Source organism: Euprymna scolopes, chromosome 31, assembly GCF_053919585.1.
Source record: "Euprymna scolopes isolate OS-2025 chromosome 31, ASM5391958v1, whole genome shotgun sequence".
Taxonomy (NCBI): Eukaryota; Metazoa; Mollusca; class Cephalopoda; order Sepiida; family Sepiolidae; genus Euprymna; species Euprymna scolopes.
The window spans coordinates 32,290,157-32,310,827 of NC_136512.1; the positions used below are offsets into that span (position 1 = coordinate 32,290,157).

At 35.0% G+C, this 20,671-nt stretch overlaps 1 protein-coding gene across 3 annotated transcripts in view; it reads left to right on the forward strand.

Annotated features, from left to right (window-relative positions):
• LOC145255676 (transmembrane protein 272-like) overlaps nucleotides 1-20,473 on the forward strand; it is a 386,301-nt gene extending 365,828 nt beyond the window's left edge. For all 3 annotated transcript variants that reach the window (XM_080114242.1, XM_080114240.1, XM_080114243.1), the window contains 3 exons: nucleotides 6,838-7,009; nucleotides 15,238-15,297; nucleotides 19,775-20,473. In XM_080114242.1, coding sequence (XP_079970368.1) covers nucleotides 6,838-7,009; nucleotides 15,238-15,297; nucleotides 19,775-20,244 — 702 coding nt within the window. In that variant the 3' untranslated portion in view covers nucleotides 20,245-20,473. The remainder of the gene's footprint in view (nucleotides 1-6,837; nucleotides 7,010-15,237; nucleotides 15,298-19,774) is intronic.
• The last annotated feature ends 198 nt before the right edge of the window (nucleotides 20,474-20,671 follow it).

A 20,671-nucleotide genomic window follows, 5' to 3' on the forward strand; every position in this document is an offset into this window, starting at 1 on the left:
TATTATTATTATTATTATTATTAGGAGTAATAGTAACTCTAATTATTGATAAAATGCACTTTACCTGTGTGTGTGGGGGGGGGCGTGTGTGTGTGTGAAAGAGAGAGAGAGAGAGTTTGGAACGGCTGAGTCCATTTTCGGAAATGTTACACAAATGTACGTTACGTGTCTAAAGGTTTTGTATCGGAATGCCTCCGATAAGTATCGAAAATCAATAATCGAAAAATACGATTAGAGAAGAAACAGTCCGATTTTGACAAAATGTTTTCACCTTTATTAAGTCTAACATCATAAGTGCATTTGAGAAGTTTTTCACCGTACAAGCCAAAGGGCTCAGCGTCTAAAATCAACAGTAGATTCTTTGATAAAATAAGGGTGCATTCAAAATGAATGCTTCTCTTTAGAGAACATTTAAACCATGATACTTGATTTTCGCGTTTTAAACTTTAATTCAAGCCATTATATAAAATGATTTTATAAAATCAACAGTAGGTTCTCTACAGTGCAATGTAAACTACAATGTATTGCATATGAAGTCAATGAAGTGGGAAGAATATGTGAAGCTTCCTCATAGTGCATCGCTTTGAGTCCCCGACTAGAGCAGGCAATCAGCTGATTTGATTGAAAAATGAACGATTTTACCGATTTCGTTTACAAGAAAAGTATTGGGAGTGTGGAACATTCATGGCTCTTCATTCTCCCCCTGCTAGTTATTATTATTATTATTATTATTATTATTATTATTATTATTATTATTATTATTATTATTATTGCTCAGTTGACGTTGAGGTAAGGGGTACACATGGAGTAAAAACCTAAGTAGTCTCAGTGGTAGTAGGTACGCTAGGTATAGTATCTAATCGTCTTGAAGAACATTTGAAGAGTAACTACGAATATCTGATGTGTTGAGCCATCCTCAGATCTCCGCTATTGTTGGTACTGCCAATATTATTAGGGAAACCCTTTGAAGTACCATATTTTGAGCCGGGATTGAGGAAGAGTCCTCTGGGAATGAATCCTATCTACTTCAGCCAGCTGTTATCGAATGAAATCAGAATTATTATTATTTGTACTCACTAGGAGTTCTCACATAGATTACTTACGTTATGTTCTATGGAGTCTTCGTGATAACAAGTCTCCCCAGATTTCTAATACTCTCCACTTCTTTCAACTGATTGCAATAGATGGCTTGCCATCGATTTGCCGCTGACAATGATCAGTGGTCTTCACTGGATTTTGTGTAGCAATAAGCTTCCCCAAGGCCCTAGTACTCTTCGTACTCATCAAGTGGAGGTCTAGTTCGTGCTCTATTTTATCAGTTTTTCCTTTTTCCTCAACCGTTCTCAACCATTTGGTCACACCGGTTCCCACCAGATCACCGAAGGTAAGCAACGTTAAGTCCGGGCTACTTAAGGGGAACGGTTCATCAAGAACTTGTCTACGTTGGACTTTAAGACGACCAATCAGTTGGGAAGCAGGCAAACGGAAGACAGTTCCACAGGTGTGCAATTTTAAGATTAAATTACGTGATTTTTTTAATATGTCATCTCCGTTCTGTGACTGATACGTATAATATATAGACTTTTCTGTGTTTTCTTTATTTTTAATTTCTGCCATCAATGCAATTCTGAATAAGCAGCAATTAAATAAATGAAAAAAAAAAAGATAAATTAATGTTTATTTAACATGTTCCTAAAGTGTGACTTTTTCACATATAATAAATTAAACGAAATAAATATAACGGAAAAGAAAATGCGTATTTGTCTTTAAAAAATAATAATTAATCAAGCTTCATGATAAACACGTGCCTGTAGATGATAAGTATTTTTATTCTTCAACTAACGCTACACAGTTTAGCGCGGGACACTTTCAAGGCAGGAAGCCGTTTGTCTGGGTAAATATTAGTGATGGGACGATTCCAATATTTTTTCCGATTCCGATACAATTACCGATTTCGATTCCGATTACTTATAAATCTCTAATTATTTAACTATAAGATTGTTATTTTCCCTGATTTTCGTAAAAACACACGTTAAATATGCAGATATTTCCTAAACGTCAAAATACACTTCTGTAGGATGATCTATCGATTTTAGCTTTACTGGTAATTTAAAATCAATAAATGTTTATTATTATCAGCAATGGAAGATTTTACTTTAATTAAAATCAAATAAAAAAAAGTCAATTAAAAGAATCGTTTTGGACTCAGAAAATAGGCATCAATTTTTCCAAATTCCGATACCCCCCCCAAAAAAAAATTTTCCGATTTTTTCCGATTCCCGATTCCGATTGCGATTAATCGTCCCAACACTAGTAAATATGCACTTCTGAATAGTTATTTTGGAAATCGGTCATTATTTACCTAACAATTTAATACACCACTAATCTATACCCGTAATGTTGGCACAGTACCTGGGTATGCCAATTGCATAGATCCTTTACCTAGCTCCTATAGCTTTATAACTAGTACGGACGAAATTGCAAAATCCCGTGGAAAAAAATATGCTATTTGCATTTGCATTCGAGAGTAACTACGATTAATGTATTTACGTCTTGTTTTTAATGGGAAAACTAAAGGCATTGAAAAGTATGTTTTTAGGCAAAATCATTCGCGTTGAATCATTCGCCGAATACCCTTTTTATCTACTTTTTACAGATTATCAAAATTCATTTAACTTTTGAAGTATATTAACAATCCGTCCAGCGTTGCCCGGTCGTGAAAAACGGTCAAATATGATGTTTTAATTTATGGAAATTTTGTGTTTATTATTATAGAGCCAATTCTCTATTGCTTATTATATTGTACCTAATATATAGTAGTAATTTCAAAAGTTTTAAAAAATATGTGAATTGGCTGCCATCAACTAGAATTGAAGCCAAAACATTTAACTCTCCAGCGGTATTTACTACCATATGACATAAGGACAGATAATATAAAATATTTAAACATTAACGCAGTTTACCGTATAAATGTATATTTCTGCATGCATATAAAGGCACTGTAAGTTGACTTACACCTGGTACGTCTTAATTTTTCAGCAGCTATTTTACCGGTTAAAAACCAATTCAAATTCGTTTCACATGTCCGAATGCTCTATATATCAAGTTTCAAGTCTGTAGACCAAAATTGACAGAGTAGTTTGGTAGACCGTTTCGCACACGCACACACACACAGGGGCACTTATATATATATATATATATATATATATATATATATATATATATATATATATATATATATATATATTAGCAGGCCGCCCGACAATGCCCGGTCGTAAGATACGCTTAAATATGTTATTTTAATTCATGCAAATTACGTATTCATCATTCTAGAGATAATTCTCTATCGATTATTATTTTAAACATTATATATTGAGATAAAAACAAAATGTATATATATGTGCGTATCTATCTATCTATCTATCTATATATATATATATATATATATATATATATATATATATATATATTAAGTAATGTGATTGATAATTTAAAATTTAAAAATCAAATTATGATTAAATTAAAAATCCGTTTCATAAGAAGGAGCAACAATTATCTGTACGATCGTTTCGTAAAACAATGCTTTTTATTGTGGTAGACATCAAGTTACGGACAATAATTATTACATATAGTTTTTTAATAAGCAAGGTCTCCTCGTCAGCAAATTTTGAAGGGTTTTTATTAAATTTAAAAGACACCATAAATAAACCTAGCATTAAAAGTAAGGCAGATGTATCTGAAAAAAGTTGAAATAAAAGGTCTGGATTTAAAATTGATAAGAAAATTAATATGGGTTAGAAATAGGTTATATATATATATATATATATATATATATATATATATATATATATATATATATATATATATATATATATATATTGAGAGGGAGAGGGGGGGGCGCATCAATTAAATAAGAAAATGATGATATAAAAATATATACTAAAATATATAGATTTATTCATTTATTCAATAAGGATGATACATCAATTAGGGGTGTAGAGTAAGTGATAACTCTTTATACCATGGTATTTCGAAGTCTAATGCTTCTCATCATAAGAGCATAGAAGACGCTAGGTAACATAATAGGGATGTGACGTCTAGCTATAGTTACATCAGGAGCGAAATAATTGTGCAGTGAGAGATAAAATATAGAGACTGTTTGGGGAGTAAATGGAAGAACTAAATTGATCTCTGTGATATAGGAGGAGTATAGCTTTAATTATATAATGAAGGTAGGTGTATAGCATATCTGCCATGGTGGGTTTAATATATGTGTGCATTATATATGATTAAACTATCAGGGAAAATATAGGGTAACTGAATTGAAAGAAGATGCTTATTTAATCATATGTATTAATGGGTTATAGCTATGGAAGGGGTTCACTTGAAATAGGGGACTTATGCTCTGTCGGTATATTTTAGAATGGGTATCGGAAATTATAACAGTATTTAAACGAAATATAAATTATTAGTAATTTGTGTCTGTGTGTGTGTCTGTGTGTGTACATTTCCCTACGCAATAACTCTGTCGATTTTAAGTCTACAGACTCGAAATTTGATATACAGGGTACTGAGATTTGGGGAAATCGATGTGATCGGTTTTCGGACAGAAATTTAGCTATTAATGGGTTAAAATTCAACGATTTGATCTTTGAGAACTCTACCAAACTCCTCCGACAATTTTAAGTCTAAACATTTGAAATTTTAGATATAGGTTCCTTGGACATGGATCTAACTTAATAACTTGATTTGAACCCAAAACAATAAATGTTAAGGGTTCATAATAGGGGTCAAAGTTTAAAAAATTGACTGCTTTTTTTTTTCTTTTTTTTTTTTTTTCAACATATACCTCCAAACACCCGAGCAACGCCGGGCTGAAATGCTAGTACTATAATAAAATAATAAAGGCGAAGAGATAAATTAAAAGGGATAGAAAGTAGAAAAAAATAAGTGAATAAGATAGAGGATAAACAGATGGTAGACTAAGGAGATACAAATACAAAGGAGTATGGGATAAATAAATATCAAAAAATATAAGAATTATAGAGTAACATAACAAGTAATAAGATAAGTTGTAAGATCAACGTGTAGTATCTTATCTTTAGATGATGCACTTCAATTTTTTTTTTGTTGTTGTTCTCTGCCAGTGGAGGAGAAATCCTTCACGACTGTGACAATTTTTATTTTTGTTCCTTTTCTCCACATTAAAAAAACGACTCTGGTGTCTAACTCTGTCCCGTGGGGAGACATTGTAAATACGAACAAAACAAGTAATAAAGGTATAAGAAATACAAAGTTATTAAATATAGGAGAATAAAAATAGATATAAAAAAATAAGGTTAAAAAAATACAAAGAGCCAAGTGAAAAAAATGAAATAAAATGAAAATACGACAATAAGGAAAATTTACAGTAGGAGAAAGTTCTTAAAGGCAGGGGAGTAGAGATGTTATCCAAAGTTTTTAAGCCCTTGTTAAGTGCAAAGTAGTGTGAAACATTTTTTTTTTTAATTATTATTAATAAATAAACCGAAGTCTCTCTATAGAAAATTCAGTCTCCATCCAGTTTAATCGTGATTCAAGGTAATATGTTGACCTTTTAGAATATTAAAGCTTGGACGAGAATATAATGAATCGATATTACCTCACTTTTTCGGGGGGGGGGATAAATATTTGAAACGGCAATTAATTTCAGGATGTAGTTTGTGATTCCAAATTGTCCAGACTGAAAATACGTTGGTCCTCGGTTCATGATGTACGCTAGTAATGTTATAATTACTTTTAAGAGTAATCATTAGTTATGCATAAGTGAATACAAAAATGTTGGGAATATAATTGTAAAACAGATCGAAACTGAAGCAAAAGACACAGGATTATAAAGTATCAGTAGCTAAGAATATAAAAAATCAAAGCAATTTTTTTTCTCGAAATAACCAGATTCAGCATTAAATAAGCTCAAAACACGTGATATATCTTCAAACAAAACAACCAAACCAAACACCCTAATTTAATATTTAGATGATACAAAGAACTTGAAAATGACCACTTTTCCCCCAAAATGATCGGAATAAATAACCCGGAAAAGGTCAATGTGCTGTAAAGCAAAACAATTATTAAATTAATAAATTTATAGATTCACATGAGATTCGAACTCGGGTATTGAAATCGTAAAAATTACTGCCTTAGTGATATCTATGCAGTCTTTATTTTTTCAGGGGGAGTGTTGTTTTTTAGTTTTTTTTATTTGTTTTGTTTTAATTTTTTAACTTAATTTTATTATTCTTGTTTCATGTTTTTTTTGTTTTTTTTTTTTGTTTGTTTTTTTGATTCGTTTTGTTTTAATTTTTTGCTTTATTTTTATTATTTTTGTTTCATTTTTTCTTTTTTGTTTTGCTTTTGTTTTGTCTTGTTTTACTTGTTGTTTTGTTTTTGTTTAGTTTTGTTTTATTTGTTTGGCTTTTGTTTCGTTGTTTGTTTTTTGCTTTGTTTTGTTTTCTTTTTTATTTATTTTATTTTATTCTATTTATGTTTTTTGTTTTTGTTTTACTTTTTGTTTTGTTTTTGTTTGGTTTGTTTTTGTTTTGTTTTTGTTTTGTTTTTGTTTTTGTTTTTGTTTTGTTTTGTTTTGTTTTTTTGCTTTGTTTTGTTTTTTACTTTTTTATTTTATTCTATTTTATGTTTTTTATTTGTTTTTTATTTGTTATTGTGCGTGTGTGTTTTTTATTCACCCAATCACATGTTTCTATTTTCGTACGAATGTACAAACTTCAAAAACAGCAAAACTTGCTAATAGCATTGTTCTCATTTTTCAGCCAATGATATTTTATTTCTCTCTTACAGTCTTACAATGATGATACAACACTTTACAAAGCGACTGTTGATTGGACAGCGTCGCGAGTCAGCGTCCAATCAAATTACGAGGCCGTCTATGTCCAAATAAAAGAAGCGACAAAAGAAGCCGAAAGTTCTTGGGATTTCTTGAGCCGTTCTCTTCACATATTAACCAGCACACGTAAGTCATCATTATCATATGATATGAATCCGAAAATTCTATTGTTGCCAGGTTCTCCGACATTTTTCTAGTCAGAGTTATTTCTATAACTTGGGACACCCAGCTCGACAGTCTGTGTCGTTAACCACTGAATCACTGTCACCTCCCAGTACAAGTAAGTAAAACTATAAATGTACATCGCCCCATACACTCACTGTTGGATGTGTAGAATTATAAAAAGGGGGAAGTTGACCAATAAAAATGCATTCCTTACCTTTTCTTTTAATTAATTGTTTTGAAAAAATAAAACGACTCAGGTGTTAATCAATATATTAATACGATAACGTGTGTGTTATTTTGTGTATCACGCTTGCATCCGGGTCGTTTAATTGTTATGTACTCCCATTTCTCGTCATAAATAATTTTACCAAGAATTCTTCATTAGTTTTCGTTTCGGTTTCCATTATAGCTGATGGCAGTTAAGTCATCTACTTTTTTTATAAATAATTTTATCAAGAATTCTTCATAAGCTTTGGTTTCGGTTTCGATTCTGGATGAAGGTACTCAAGTTATATGCATACATACATGCATGCATGCATACACACACACACACACACACACACACACATATATATATATATATATATAGAGAGAGAGAGAGAGAGAGAGAGAGAGCGAGAGAGAGAGAGAGAGAGGAGAGAGAGAGAGAGAGATTCATGAGGGTTTTTTTTTTCGGTTTCGATTCAAGCTAATGCACCCAAGTCATATGGATATATTTTTCATTTTTGAAATCGCAACTTTATAATATATAAAAATCGATAGAACATTAACTCTATAATAATATATATGAAATGTGCAAGAATTAAAATATCATATTTAAGCGTACTTTACGGCCGGGCTTTGCCGAACGTTCGTGCTAGCTGAGATAAATACTTCTGCAGTTTTAACAAAAAAAGCTACAATAATATCAGAGCGTCTCCATTTACATTGAACATCTATAGAATGCCAACATCAATATATTACATATGAATCAGTATCCTATTGAACTTGAGTTAAATTGTTTAAAACGGTAAAAAAGACAAAATGTAAGACTACATATTCCTTCTCTCTCTTTTTCTTACTCTCTCTCTCCCTCTCATCTCTCCCTCTTTCTCTCTCTCTCTCTCTCTCTCTCTCTCTTACTGTTACTCTCTCGGTTTCTTTCTCTCTCTCTCTCTCTCTCTCTCTCTCTCTTTCTCTCTCTCTCTCTCTCTCTCTCTCTTACTGTTACTCTCTCGGTTTCTTTCTCTCTCTCTCTCTCTCTCTCTCTCTCTCTCTCTCTCTCTCTCTCTCTTATCTCTTTTGGTCTCTCTCTCTTTCTCTATTTATCTCTCTTACTCTCTCTCTCTCCTTTCTCTCCCTCTCTCTTTATTTCCCTGTGTCTCTCTCTTTCTCTCTTTCTTTCTCTTCCTCTCTCTCTCTCTCGCCCTCTCTCTCTCTACTTTCATCTCCAAATATCGGTCTATGTGCTGATTTTCTTTTGTTTTGTTTTGTTTTTTAATTGAAAGCCATATTTTCGATGGGTAGCTAATCTGTACAAGTCCTGGAAATGAAAACAAGTTTTCGGTGGGTAGATAATCTGTACAAATCCTGAAGATGAAAAGTTTTCGATGGGTAGCTAATCTGCACAAATTCTGAGGATGAAAAGGAGTTTCAGGGGGGGGGTATTTGATCTGTATAAGCCTTGGACTTTAAAATTTTACAGGCAAAGAGCAAAGATCTTTCTCCTGTGGATACGAAAAAATGACGTCCGGTAATTCTAAAAAAATCCAATTTTTTATGGAGCAATTCCGGTTTCTGATTACTCGCTAGCAGGATGTGAATCCATTTGATTGGTCAGTTCTTGTCGCCAGTGACCATAAATACATAGAACATTCGAATTTTCTGTAATCATACCCTCATGTTTTGTCAAAAATATTGTAACATCCTTTTTGTTCTTTCCTTTCTTTATTACCTTAGACTTCAACTGTTAAAAAAAAATAAACTAAGAATGGGGAGGTCTGAAAACATCTAGATAGAAAGGGTGAAAGTGATAGCTACAAAAAGATGGGTTATTGGTCAGTTAATTGATGATTACTTTAACATGTGTTCGGCATAATTTAACTATATCGGAAAAAAGCGCTAAGGAAATGAATGTTGATTAACTCACATTTAATAGAATTTACCTCCACACGCACACACATACACCCTGCTAGTATTAATATATTCCCAATATTTTGGGGAAAATGCAATGTAAAAAAATGTCTACATGTTAACAAACTTTAAACTCAAAATAAGTGTTATTTGAAAGAAGCTGAGCGAGATACATTTTTGTATAAAAGAAAATGACTAAAAGGAAAAAAGTTAAAAAGCTCAGAAAATCCGACAAATTAACTTTATATATTAGATTGCTTGAAAATAGATTAAATAATTACTGATGAATAGTAGTTTTCAGATAGATAGATAGATAGATAGATAGATAGATAGATAGATAGATAGATAGATAGATAGATAGATAGATGGGAATATTTCCGATATTTCGAGAAATACCTCTTCATCAAGGTTAATTAAGAATTGCGAACGGAGTATTTTCTTTTTATCTTTCTCTTTTTGTTATTGACGTTCTGATCCTAAATGCATATCATGTCAAAGTATTTGTTTTCGAATCGAAAAGTTTTAAGAATCAGAATTGACTCCAAACAGAAGTCACGAAACCACGTGACTTCCATGCGGGGAGACTCTCTCTCTCTCTCTCTCTCTCTCTCTCTCTCTCTCTACATATATATACATATTTGTCTCTTACTCTATTTACCTCTCCCTCTCTCTCTCTCTCTCTCTCTCTCTCTCTCTCTCTCTTCACTAACACTTCAGACAAGAAAAACCATCCATAAAGCACCATTCTTAATGGGACTTAGCAATGTAACGCACACAACTACATACTTTTATATAGAAACAAGTCTTCTTATATTAACCCCTGTCTAAATGCATCAAAATATATCATTGTTTTACTCCGAACAAAGTTTTGTTCAAAAGTGAAAAGAAGCGAAATATTAGAATACCATCCTATATTTTTTTTCTGTTGGTTTTGTCTTGAAAATTTTGTTTTTTTCTTTGAGGTATCAATATCTATGATATGGAATATAAGGACAAAATCCAAATAGGAAGATAAAATAAAGAAGTGGGCTACTTCTTTATTTTATCTTCCTATTTGGATTTTGTCCTTATATTCCATATCATAGATAGATAGATAGATAGATAGATAGATAGATAGATAGATAGATAGATAGATAGATAGATATAACAAATATTGGATCATCTTATGATTTGGTACATCGTAGCATATTGGATAACACCGAAAGACATGAAATAAAGGGATGCTTTTTCGTCTTTATTCACATTATTTTACATACATATCTACTTCAGCGTACAAAGGGACAAACGATGAAAGAAATGCAAATATTTAATTGTGATTATTAATATGTACACAACTATTAATATAAATCGACTTAATCTACATGTTAACACTAATCCGATCAAATATCCGTTAATATGAGTGTAAGTTCCGGTAATGGCGTTGGTGATAAATATTCATTACGCATGCCCGTGTGAAAATGGTGTCTAAAATAGTCGACGTCGGAAGTTTTCATTTCTCCATTTTTCGTTTTCAATTTTTACATGTTTATTTCCTTCTTTCTTTCTCCTTTTTCTTCTTTCTCTCTCTCTTTCTCTCTTTCTCTTTCTCTCTCTCGCTCTCTCTCTTTCCTGTTCGTTCTTTCGCTCTTGCTATCGTTTTTAGTTCTCTTTGCTTTCCACTATTGTTATCTTTTCTTCTTTTCACCTCTGTTATTTAACTACTATCTTTTCTCTTCCTTAAGTGGATAAAAAAGGAGAGTGGATATACAAAAGTAAAAGGTATTTACCAAAATATTTTTTCTATCTTAAGACAGAAAGTAAATAGACGCATAAGTATTTATTTACATATTGAAATCTTTAAAGATTGAGATATTTTTTTTTCAATTCTGTTTGTCATGTTTTTTTTTCGTTAAAAATCTTTGTAAAAAATTAAACAAGTTTATTTTTTAGATTAGTCGTACCTAAATTTTATTAATTATGCACGACTAAAAATTAAACACGATTTATGTATGCTTAATTAAAACCTAAAAGACTGAAACAAAATTATTTGGCATACTGTATTGGAAAAAATAATTGTCTCAGTAGTTAAGGGTTTAATTAGTCAAAGTAACTTCGACAGTTTCGAGTTTAGTTAAAAAAAAAAAAGAAAGAAAAAACAGCAGTAGTCGATAATAATGATAAATTTTTAAAACATCGTTTGGAAAAACTTTTAAAAATCCTTTTTCTTCATTATTTTTGTTGTTGTTTGTTAGTTTTTTTGTTTTGTTTTGTTTTTTAGAAATGAACCAGAGTTGCGTTATAATAAAACCGAAAACGGAATTTTATGCAATATTATTTTTAAAAAAAAAAAAAAAAAAAAAAAAAAAGAAACAAGCAAAAAGAAAAGAAACAAAAACAAAAAATAATTTTAAAAAATAATAGTTACTTACTTCTCTCACCACGAGAGCAGTTATACACTATTTTAAATATGGGAAAACAATTTCCCCAAAAGACGCACACAAGATTGAAAACATTGCCTGAGTCTTTAAAGATTGCTTCTACTTTTCACAAAGATTTGCTAGTGTTTAGTTGTTATCGTGTTACAAAATTCCAGTTTAAAAGAAAAAGGTCACTTGTAAAATTTAATTTGCCAAAAAGAGACTCTCGGCTAAAATTGTGATTGAGACTAAATTCATTTTGTTTTTTATTTTAATCATAAAGAAATAAACTTGTTTATTTTTTTATTTATTTTACAAAAATTTTTAAAGTGGCACACTGGATTGCAAAAAAAAAAGGCTCAGTCTTTAAGAATTTGCCAAAAATAATCGCGACTAACATTGTTGATAGTCGTTAATAACACAAGATTTTTTTTTGTACCGACGGATTCAGCAGATGACCTGTGTAAGAGGGAATGTTTAATAAAAATCAGGAGTTTCCACATTTGTATTTTCTTTTAAATAAATAAATGTCTTTTTAGGTATGAACTTAAAAAGATATTTGCCAAAAAAAAAAAAATCTCGAAACTTTTGAGTAAATATGTTTTGTTTATTACAAGATTGTTTTACGATAGTTTACGCTGACGAACCCACTTGAACGCTTGTGTCAAAGTTGCTTTAATCAGGAGCACCGGCAATTAGTCATACATTGATCGTGCCTAAGTTTTAGTCGTACATTTTTAGTAAAACCATACATACATACACACATGATGATTGCAACGTCTTGTCAAACGAGTGCCACTCCCTCAGACAAAGTCCATGAGCCCAAAAATTACTTTTTTTTTAGTTCTACCGGTGAATTCACACGCTCAAGCAGGCATGACACTGAAGACGGTCATTGAGATCAATTATTACATGCTTCCAGCATTTCAAGCCTCCACGCGTCAAAACTTTTCCATCGCCACAGGGACATTTTTATAGACAAATGCCTGAGGGAGTATCTATACACGGATGATGTTACAGAGTCTTAGCTTTGTACGACAGCTAAATCTCTCTCTCTCTCTCTCTCTCTCTCTCTCTCTCTCTCTCTCTCTCTCTCTCTGTTCAAAATTTTGAGATCCAGCAACAAGCAAGAGCAAGATAGCCAGCAACAAGTTAAACTGCAGACCAGCTTAATGCGGGTACTGGTCTCCCGCTTTATGGTTTTTTAAATATGTGATTTGTTTCCCCTAGACAGGTTGCCTTCACTACGGCTTATGGGAGCCCTCTCCACCATAGTACACACATACATACACACAAACACATATGGTGCTAGTTGGCAGTTGGCCCCGAAAAAGGATTCATTCGCCCTTTGGGAGGTCTTGTTTTTAATCCTTCAGGGAGACTAGCCACCCTCCTTACCAAACAAGTCTGGTGGGGGAACCAGTTTAGTCGCCGGTGACCCGACCATGAGGCAGGTAGTACTTGGTTACATGGTACCAGTAGCATATGACATAACCTGCCACAAAGACATACATACATCATGATGATGATGATGATGATGATGATGATGACAGTAACTCGTTCTCGAGTATTGCCATTACTTAATATATCCCTGGCTCAAATGACACAAACAAAGCCGGTCTAAGCTATGGTGCCCCGAACACCTACCAGGCCATATCCTAGGAGTTCCAGAACCGTTATTGCCATTGACGCCCATATTTGCATCAGTCCTCATTGAATGTCCGTTTGCCATTTTAGGCTAAAGCCAACCTATTTGTTATCGAGATACACACTGATTGCAAAATGTATATTCCATTGCATATCAAGTAATACCTGTACTTGAAGCTTTTTATAGTGAGGAAAGACTTTGCACCGAGACAATCCTACAACTACCACATTGAACCACAAAGAAGAGCAAGTCAACATCATTGGAAGCAGCAGTCGCCGCAGGTTTTATATCAGGGTTTTCCTTCTCCTAGAGAGGTTGTCTTCACCATGGCTTACGGAGCCCTCTCCACCCATTATGCCATTTGATCCATGACTGGGACTTAGGTTGCTGAGCACCAGAGCATACTCCACACTCCGGTGGATCATGTATACCGCAGCTGACAGGGCCTAAGCTCCTCTGGAGGTTTCTGCCGGGGTTACCTCACCTTTGGTTAAAAGAACCTTGACCAACAAGGCAGCGGAAGTCCAGTTATACGACGTAGGACACTCGCCGTTCATCAGAGCTCCGTCTGCGTGGCAGTGGTTATGGCGTGCACGTGGGGTTGATTTGTTTGGGACAAGCACAGTATGACGCTAAGACATCTGTGTGCTTTTAACACACGTCCACACCAGACCTTGACCACCCATACATACATACATACATGATGATTGCAAGGTCTTGTCAGACGAGTGCCACTCCCTCAGACACTTAAAGTCCATGAAACCAAAAATGACTTCCATCGCAACAGGAGCATTTAAATAGACAAATGCCTGAGGGAGTATCTATACACAGATGATGTTACAGAGTCTTAGCTTTGTACAGCAGCTAAGTCTCTCTCGGTTCAAAATGTTGAGATCCAGCAACAAGCAAGAGCAAGATAGCCAGCAACAAGTTAAACTGCAGACCAGCTTAATGCGGGTACTGGTCTCCCGCTTTATGGTTTTTTTAAATCAGAGATTTGCTTCTCCTAGAAAGGTTGCCTTCACCACGGCTTATGGGAGCCCTCTCCACCCCACACACACGGTGCTAGCACATACATACATATGCTGGAAGTGAGTATATATTTTGTTGGTTTTAAATTGTTATAAATATTCAGAAAATACAAATGTGAAAATACATAACATTTTGGAGAATTGTGACATAATTCTTGTTTCAGACAAGCAGAGAGACCCGACGTTGCTCGGAATCGAATAATGACCAACTTTAATATTTCAGTGCGCAGATCAAATTCTGCAAAAGTAGCGATTTGTGTTTATTTATTTACGCTGTTATGAGTTTATGTTTATGTACGCATGCACAACCGGAAGTCGTAAACCGGATGCTTGGTTACAAGACCTGTTACAAGGTTATTTGAGGTTTATAATTATATATATTCAATTGGTGGCATTTTTCTAGGTCAGCCTGGAAGATACGTTTTCTTTGCTTTTTGTAAAGGTCGTTTTTTTTAAGGCGGTGAACTTTAAATCAAAATAAATCACAGAAAAATAATTTCATTTAACAAATACGTGGTTTATTCCAAAAATTAATTCTTGGCATTATAATTTAAATACAGTTTCAAGTATATGGCCCCGAAGTTTTAATTTTCAAAAACTATGCATTTAACTAGGCTGTAATTAGGCAATAATGCATCGAATGTTGTCTTCTAAGTGGTCTATTGTGTCTGGTTTATTAGCGTAAACATGGGAATTCACATATCTCCAAAGAAAATAATCTAATCGGGTTATGGCCCCATTTTGTGAAATTGTTCGTTCATCAAATGTTTCAAAATAATTTTCAAAATAAATTTGAACCATTTGCAAACGCTGCTCAGGTATCAGTCTCTCTTCATGATGAATTGCCAAACCAAGCTAAACTGAAGATTACCGATAGTTGCTAAATCTGCGGTCCATTTAACGTTCGCGGCCTCTAAAAAAACAGCTTATATAAAGAGTTCTCTATTCTTTCGGGTGTGTTTCAGAAACCATTATTTCTACCTTTTCTTTTTACTTCTTCAGGATTCTACACATTACTGCTGGCTGTCAGCACCACTCTGCCAATGGCCATGATGACGGCAGGTAAGTCTTGAAGGAAGAACAAAAAAATCAGTGGAATTCCACTTGTGATCCGTTGTCAGCCGACCTGGCATGAAAATACGGCTCTGCTTTTTATATTCAGTGGTGGCCATTCTCAAAGAGTTCTTCAGGGGAAGAGGATCTGGGTCAATGTCATTGTACAATTGTGTTGTTACGTCATAAAACATCAGCTGCATTCCACAAGGAAAAGGAAAATGGTCTTGGGAATATTAAATACAAATAACAGTTTGAAAAAAAAACGATGGAAAGAATGAACGAATGAATGATAAAGATTTATTGATAATAGAAAAAAAAACAGGGGAGAAAGGGGCGTAAAGAACGAAAGGTTATAATATGAAAAAAAGAAAAAGGATTGGTATAATTCGGAACATAATAAGATGATAACGAAGGAAATCGAAAAACAAGCAGCAAAAGAGAAAGAAAGAAAGAAAATATGACAGAAAAGAAAAGGAAAATGTTTTTTGAAATCTATAATATAAATCCCACCTGTCTGTTAAAATGTGTGTGTGTGTGTGTGTGTGTGTGTGTGTGTGTGTGTGTGTGTGTGCGCGCGCGCGCGTGTGTGTGTGTGTGTGTGTGTGTGTGTGTGTGTGTGTCTGCCTTAATCTTTCGACAGAGGCGACAGGTTTGCACGAGATCGGTATCCTTTTAAAGCTCGACCCTTTGGATGATAAATATCGAAAAATTGGCTAAAAACTTTAATTCCTTCACCCTCAACTAGGTACTTTTCTACAAGGAGAGGTCGCTTTTTTTGCCGATATTTTCGAAAGTCATCCCCTCTTTTCGATTGACTAGCCTTAATTTAAACCTTCGCCACTTCCGGTTTTGTGATGGACGCAATGGCAAAGACGTCACATTTTGTTTGTTTTCTTTTGTTTGTTTGTTTTCGTTCGTTTGTTTTTTGCTTTGTTTTTTTTTTTTTTTCACGTTTTTTTTTCCTCCTTCGCGGTACGGGTTCGAGCCTGCCTGCTTACAACCACATTTTTATTTATTTATTTTTTATTTTTTTGCTCAACACACACCTCCAAACACCCGGGCAACGCCGGGCACCCTGGCTAGTATTAAATAAAAATAAACAGCTTTGAAAAAATAAAGACGGAGAAAAAGAAAGGCTGACAATCAAAAAGCAAGAAAAAAAAAGCAAATTGAAAGAAAGAAATAAAGAAATAAAGAACGTAAAAAGGGGGGAAGAAAATAAGAAAGAAATTATGGCAGTCTATTAAAATTAAAAAGAACATGTAGAATGAAAGAAAGAGAGAAGGAGAGAATGAAATAAAAACGCAAGAAAGAAAGAGTAGATTGGCGTCTTCGGAAAAATAGTAGGGAAATGGCGAATGAGAGTGAAAGGCATGTAGATGAACGGTCTTTAATGAGAAAGAACTTAGAAAGAAACGCAGGCATTCTATTAATGAAAAAGAAAGAAAACATAAAACAAATAGAAAGAAAAAAAGGATAACGCCTGAGAGAGATATCGAACTCTATGCCTCCGTTCAGTCAATGAATATCCCCGTAAGGGCAGCTGCGCGTGTAATTGTGAAGCAAGTGTTGCGCAATCTCAACCACATCTCTTCTGAATCGGCACTGAGTCCAGTGGCAAGTAGAAGTGCTAGCCGACTGGAAACAATGCCGAGATAAGCGGAGAGCACATACAGCAAATAGAATTCCCAAATGGTCATCCATTTTGGTACTGACCGGGCTCAACGTTGCTTAACTTCGGATATCTACGTGATTAAACCGTATAAATGAGCAAATCATGGCGATATGTTTACGTAATAACAATATGCTAAGCTACGAAGTGTCTTAAATAATTTTCTAGACATTTTTGTACAGACATTTAAAATTGGCGTAGATATTTGAAAATTCAGCTATACATCTTATGAGTTGACTGAATAATTTTTAGGATTTCAGGTTCAAATGAACAGCTACAGCAGGAATTGAAATACACTCTACTAAAGCCTGATTGTCACAGCTGCTGAATTTCAAAAATGCAATCTGGACGTTTAGAAAAACGATATGCAATAAAATTCTGCTTTAAACTTGGAAACGTATTGAATGCTTTAGACTGCTTTGGAACCATTTTGCATGAATTGAGCATAACTTTTTGAGTGGCATAAAAGATTCAAGGAAGGCAATGATTCTGTAAGAAATGATGAGAGGTGTGGGAGGAGTAAGGAAGTCAGAACACTAGAGTTCAATATAGGCAAGCTTGCAGTAATAGTATATATTAAGTATATTACTTAAATAAAGTCCTAACTTAATCTACTCTAATAGAGAAAATAATACCCGGCATTTTGCTTTTTGTTTTGTTTTTATCGTTAGTTTACTTTGTAGCATGGGGGGGTTTACAAATAAGACAGGAAAATAGAGACAAATACATATACATAAATAAAACAAGAAAAACAAGTTTAAACAAGGTAACATGAAAAACATTTAGGATGAATTTTAAAAATACTTAACGTGTTTGCCATAATAGTCCGGCGTCTTTTTGCCAACTGGCAGCTGGCATGTCGTCGTGTCTTTCTAGAGCGTAAGAACATTTCTATTTCCGGATAACTTGTGGACGAGTGCCTATCTATTTATAGAATAAAAGTCGTTACGTTCAGATGTGTAAATATTTAATTTACATTTTTTTTTTTAAGAGTAGTGGTCGATGGACAAAAATCGGAGGCCTGCAGTATTAATGCTGGAGTCCCTCAGGGGTCAATCCTGGGCCCAACTCTCTTCCTGATCTACATCAATGACCTCCCTAAACACATACTTAAATCATTCGTTGACATCTATGCTGATAACAAGACCATCTACGGCAACACATCAAAGGCTGTAAATGACAAAGTTCTCTCTGATTCTCTCTCCTCTGATCTCGAGCGGGTGGTTCAGTGGGGGAAGACGTGGCTGGTTACCTTTAATGCATCTAAAACCAAACTCCTATCCTTACATCATCAACGCTCTGATCCCCATCTGGCATCAATTGGGATGGATGGCTCTCGTCTGGGAGAGGTCCCGTGTTTTGACAAGCTTCTGGGTTTGACCTTTACATCTGATCTGAAATGGAACACGTACATCAAGACTGTTGCCAAGGTCGCTGGAAAGATGGTGGGATCCTTCTACCGCTCCAGAAGATATCTCAATACTGATGCAATTCTCTATCTATATAAAAGCCAAGTACCTCCAAGGGTGGAATACTGCTGCCATACCTGGGTAGGAGCTGCTTAAAACAGCCTATCCTGCCTTGACAGAGTACAAAATAGACTTCTTGGCTTAGTGGGGGATGCCATTTTCTCTACCCTACAACCTCTCTACCACAGAAGAGACGTTGCGAGCCTATCCTTGTTTTATTGTTATTTCCATGGCAGGTGCTCGTCTGAACTCCAATCTCTGGTCCCCCCTCGTCAATCTTTCACGAAAAACACCCGTCTAGCTGAATCCACTGTGAAAAATTTCCCCCACTCTTTATCTGTGCCTAAATCAAAACGTGGATTCCATGAACAAAGCTTCTTTCTTAGAACTGCACGCCTGTGGAACTCTGTTCCGTCTGCTTGCTTCCCACCTGACTACAACTTGGATGTCTTCAAGTCCAACGTAAATAAATTCCTAATGTACCGCCCCCTTAAGTAAACACTTCAGCAAATCTCCACACTAACGTAATGTACTTGCAATAACCCTTATCCCTGAGTGGCTTCCGGGCCTTGATAAGTGGTGACCACTGTGTAAAAAAAAAATTGATTGGCCAAATTAAGAATTTCATGGATAAGGACCGTCTTGTGTTTATAGTGACAATAAGTGTAGTTTGATGTCAGTGTGGGAACTGTACACACAATTATTTGTGTGGAACTGAAGATGCTGAAGATTTGTGCAAAGTTTTTCCCAAGAGTGCTCCACCCTTATCAAAGACTACTTGACCATGATGGGTATCAATACAGTTCCTCTCCTTCTCTATAGTCCAGCCCTTGCTCCCTGTGACTTTTGGTTATTCTCTATGCTCAAGGAACGCCTTAGAGGCTGTCGTTATGAGGCAATTGAGGAGATGAAAGAGGCTGTGACGAGCGTCATTGACACGATCACACGAGAGGACTTTCATGGGACTTCCAGAAGGTGTTGGAACGGTACAATAAGTGCATTGCAGCCGAAGGAGATTACTTCGAAGGGAACTAGAGTTTCATGTGTGTACGCTCAGTAAAAGTGTCCATACAAACCAGTCTGGAAACTTATTGAAGACACCTCGTAAATTAAAACAGTTTAAAATGGCCCTTATACAAAAGTATAGTAAAAGTATATAATGAGAAAGACTTACTAAGAGTAAAGCTGGTTTTTATTGGGTCTGGCTTTCCCTCCGCCTTCTCCTCTCTCTCTCTCTCTCTCTCTCTCTCTCTCTCTCTCTCTCTCTCTCTCTCTCTCCACGTGCACTTTTCTATTATATATTTTTTCTTTAATTTATTAAAAATTTCTATTTTTCTTCTAGGTGTCAAATATCTCCATGATTGTCCGAAACAACCCAAGATACCCGTCTACCTTCTGGTTGGAGGATGCTTTGGGATCCTCAAGCTCGTCTACACAGTGTGGTACCAGATCCAACAGCGACGTTACGACAGCCTACCGGACCTGATCGGCCTGGACCCGGCCGACCGTCTCGCCTTCACCTCGCGATCTTACCGTCTCATGGACAGCCTCCTCATCATCTTCCTCATCTGCTGGCTGTGTACGGGCGCCTACTGGGTGTTCCTCATCTGGAAACCCAACTTCGAACAGCAGCTTCATGACCCAAACAACTGGTGCTCGAAAACCGTGTACTGCCTGGCCGCATTCCAGATCCTAGGCTGCTTCTGCTGGGCTGGGATCACAGTTATCGTTCTCATTGGTCTACTAATCGCTTATAAATGCAGGAAGAATAGAGCAGCCGCAAAACAGGCACCGAAGGCTAGCGGAAAATGAAGTCTCCTTCCCTCTGTCGACCGCACCCATCCCTCCCTGTCGGTATCAGGTTTATGGTCGGGCTGGTATCTACCCTATTGGTTCTGTCCTCATCGCAATGTTTTGACCGCTGTACACTCGGGCCATTGTACACTCGGGCCTTCTTCAGGTGTTTTTGTGGTCAGTAACTTCGCTGTGAATTACGAAACAGGTCTAGAGAGCGATGGAAAGAAAGAAAAAAAGAAAGAAAGACAGAGAGAAACAGGGAAAAAAGGTGACAAAAAGAGGAAGAAACGTATATTTGTATTTATCTATATGCCGCCCTCTTGTTGGTCACTAAAATATTTCCCAATTAATTTTATTGCTTCTAGTGTGCAACTATATATATATATATATATATATATATATATATATATATATATATATATATAATATATATATACATAAT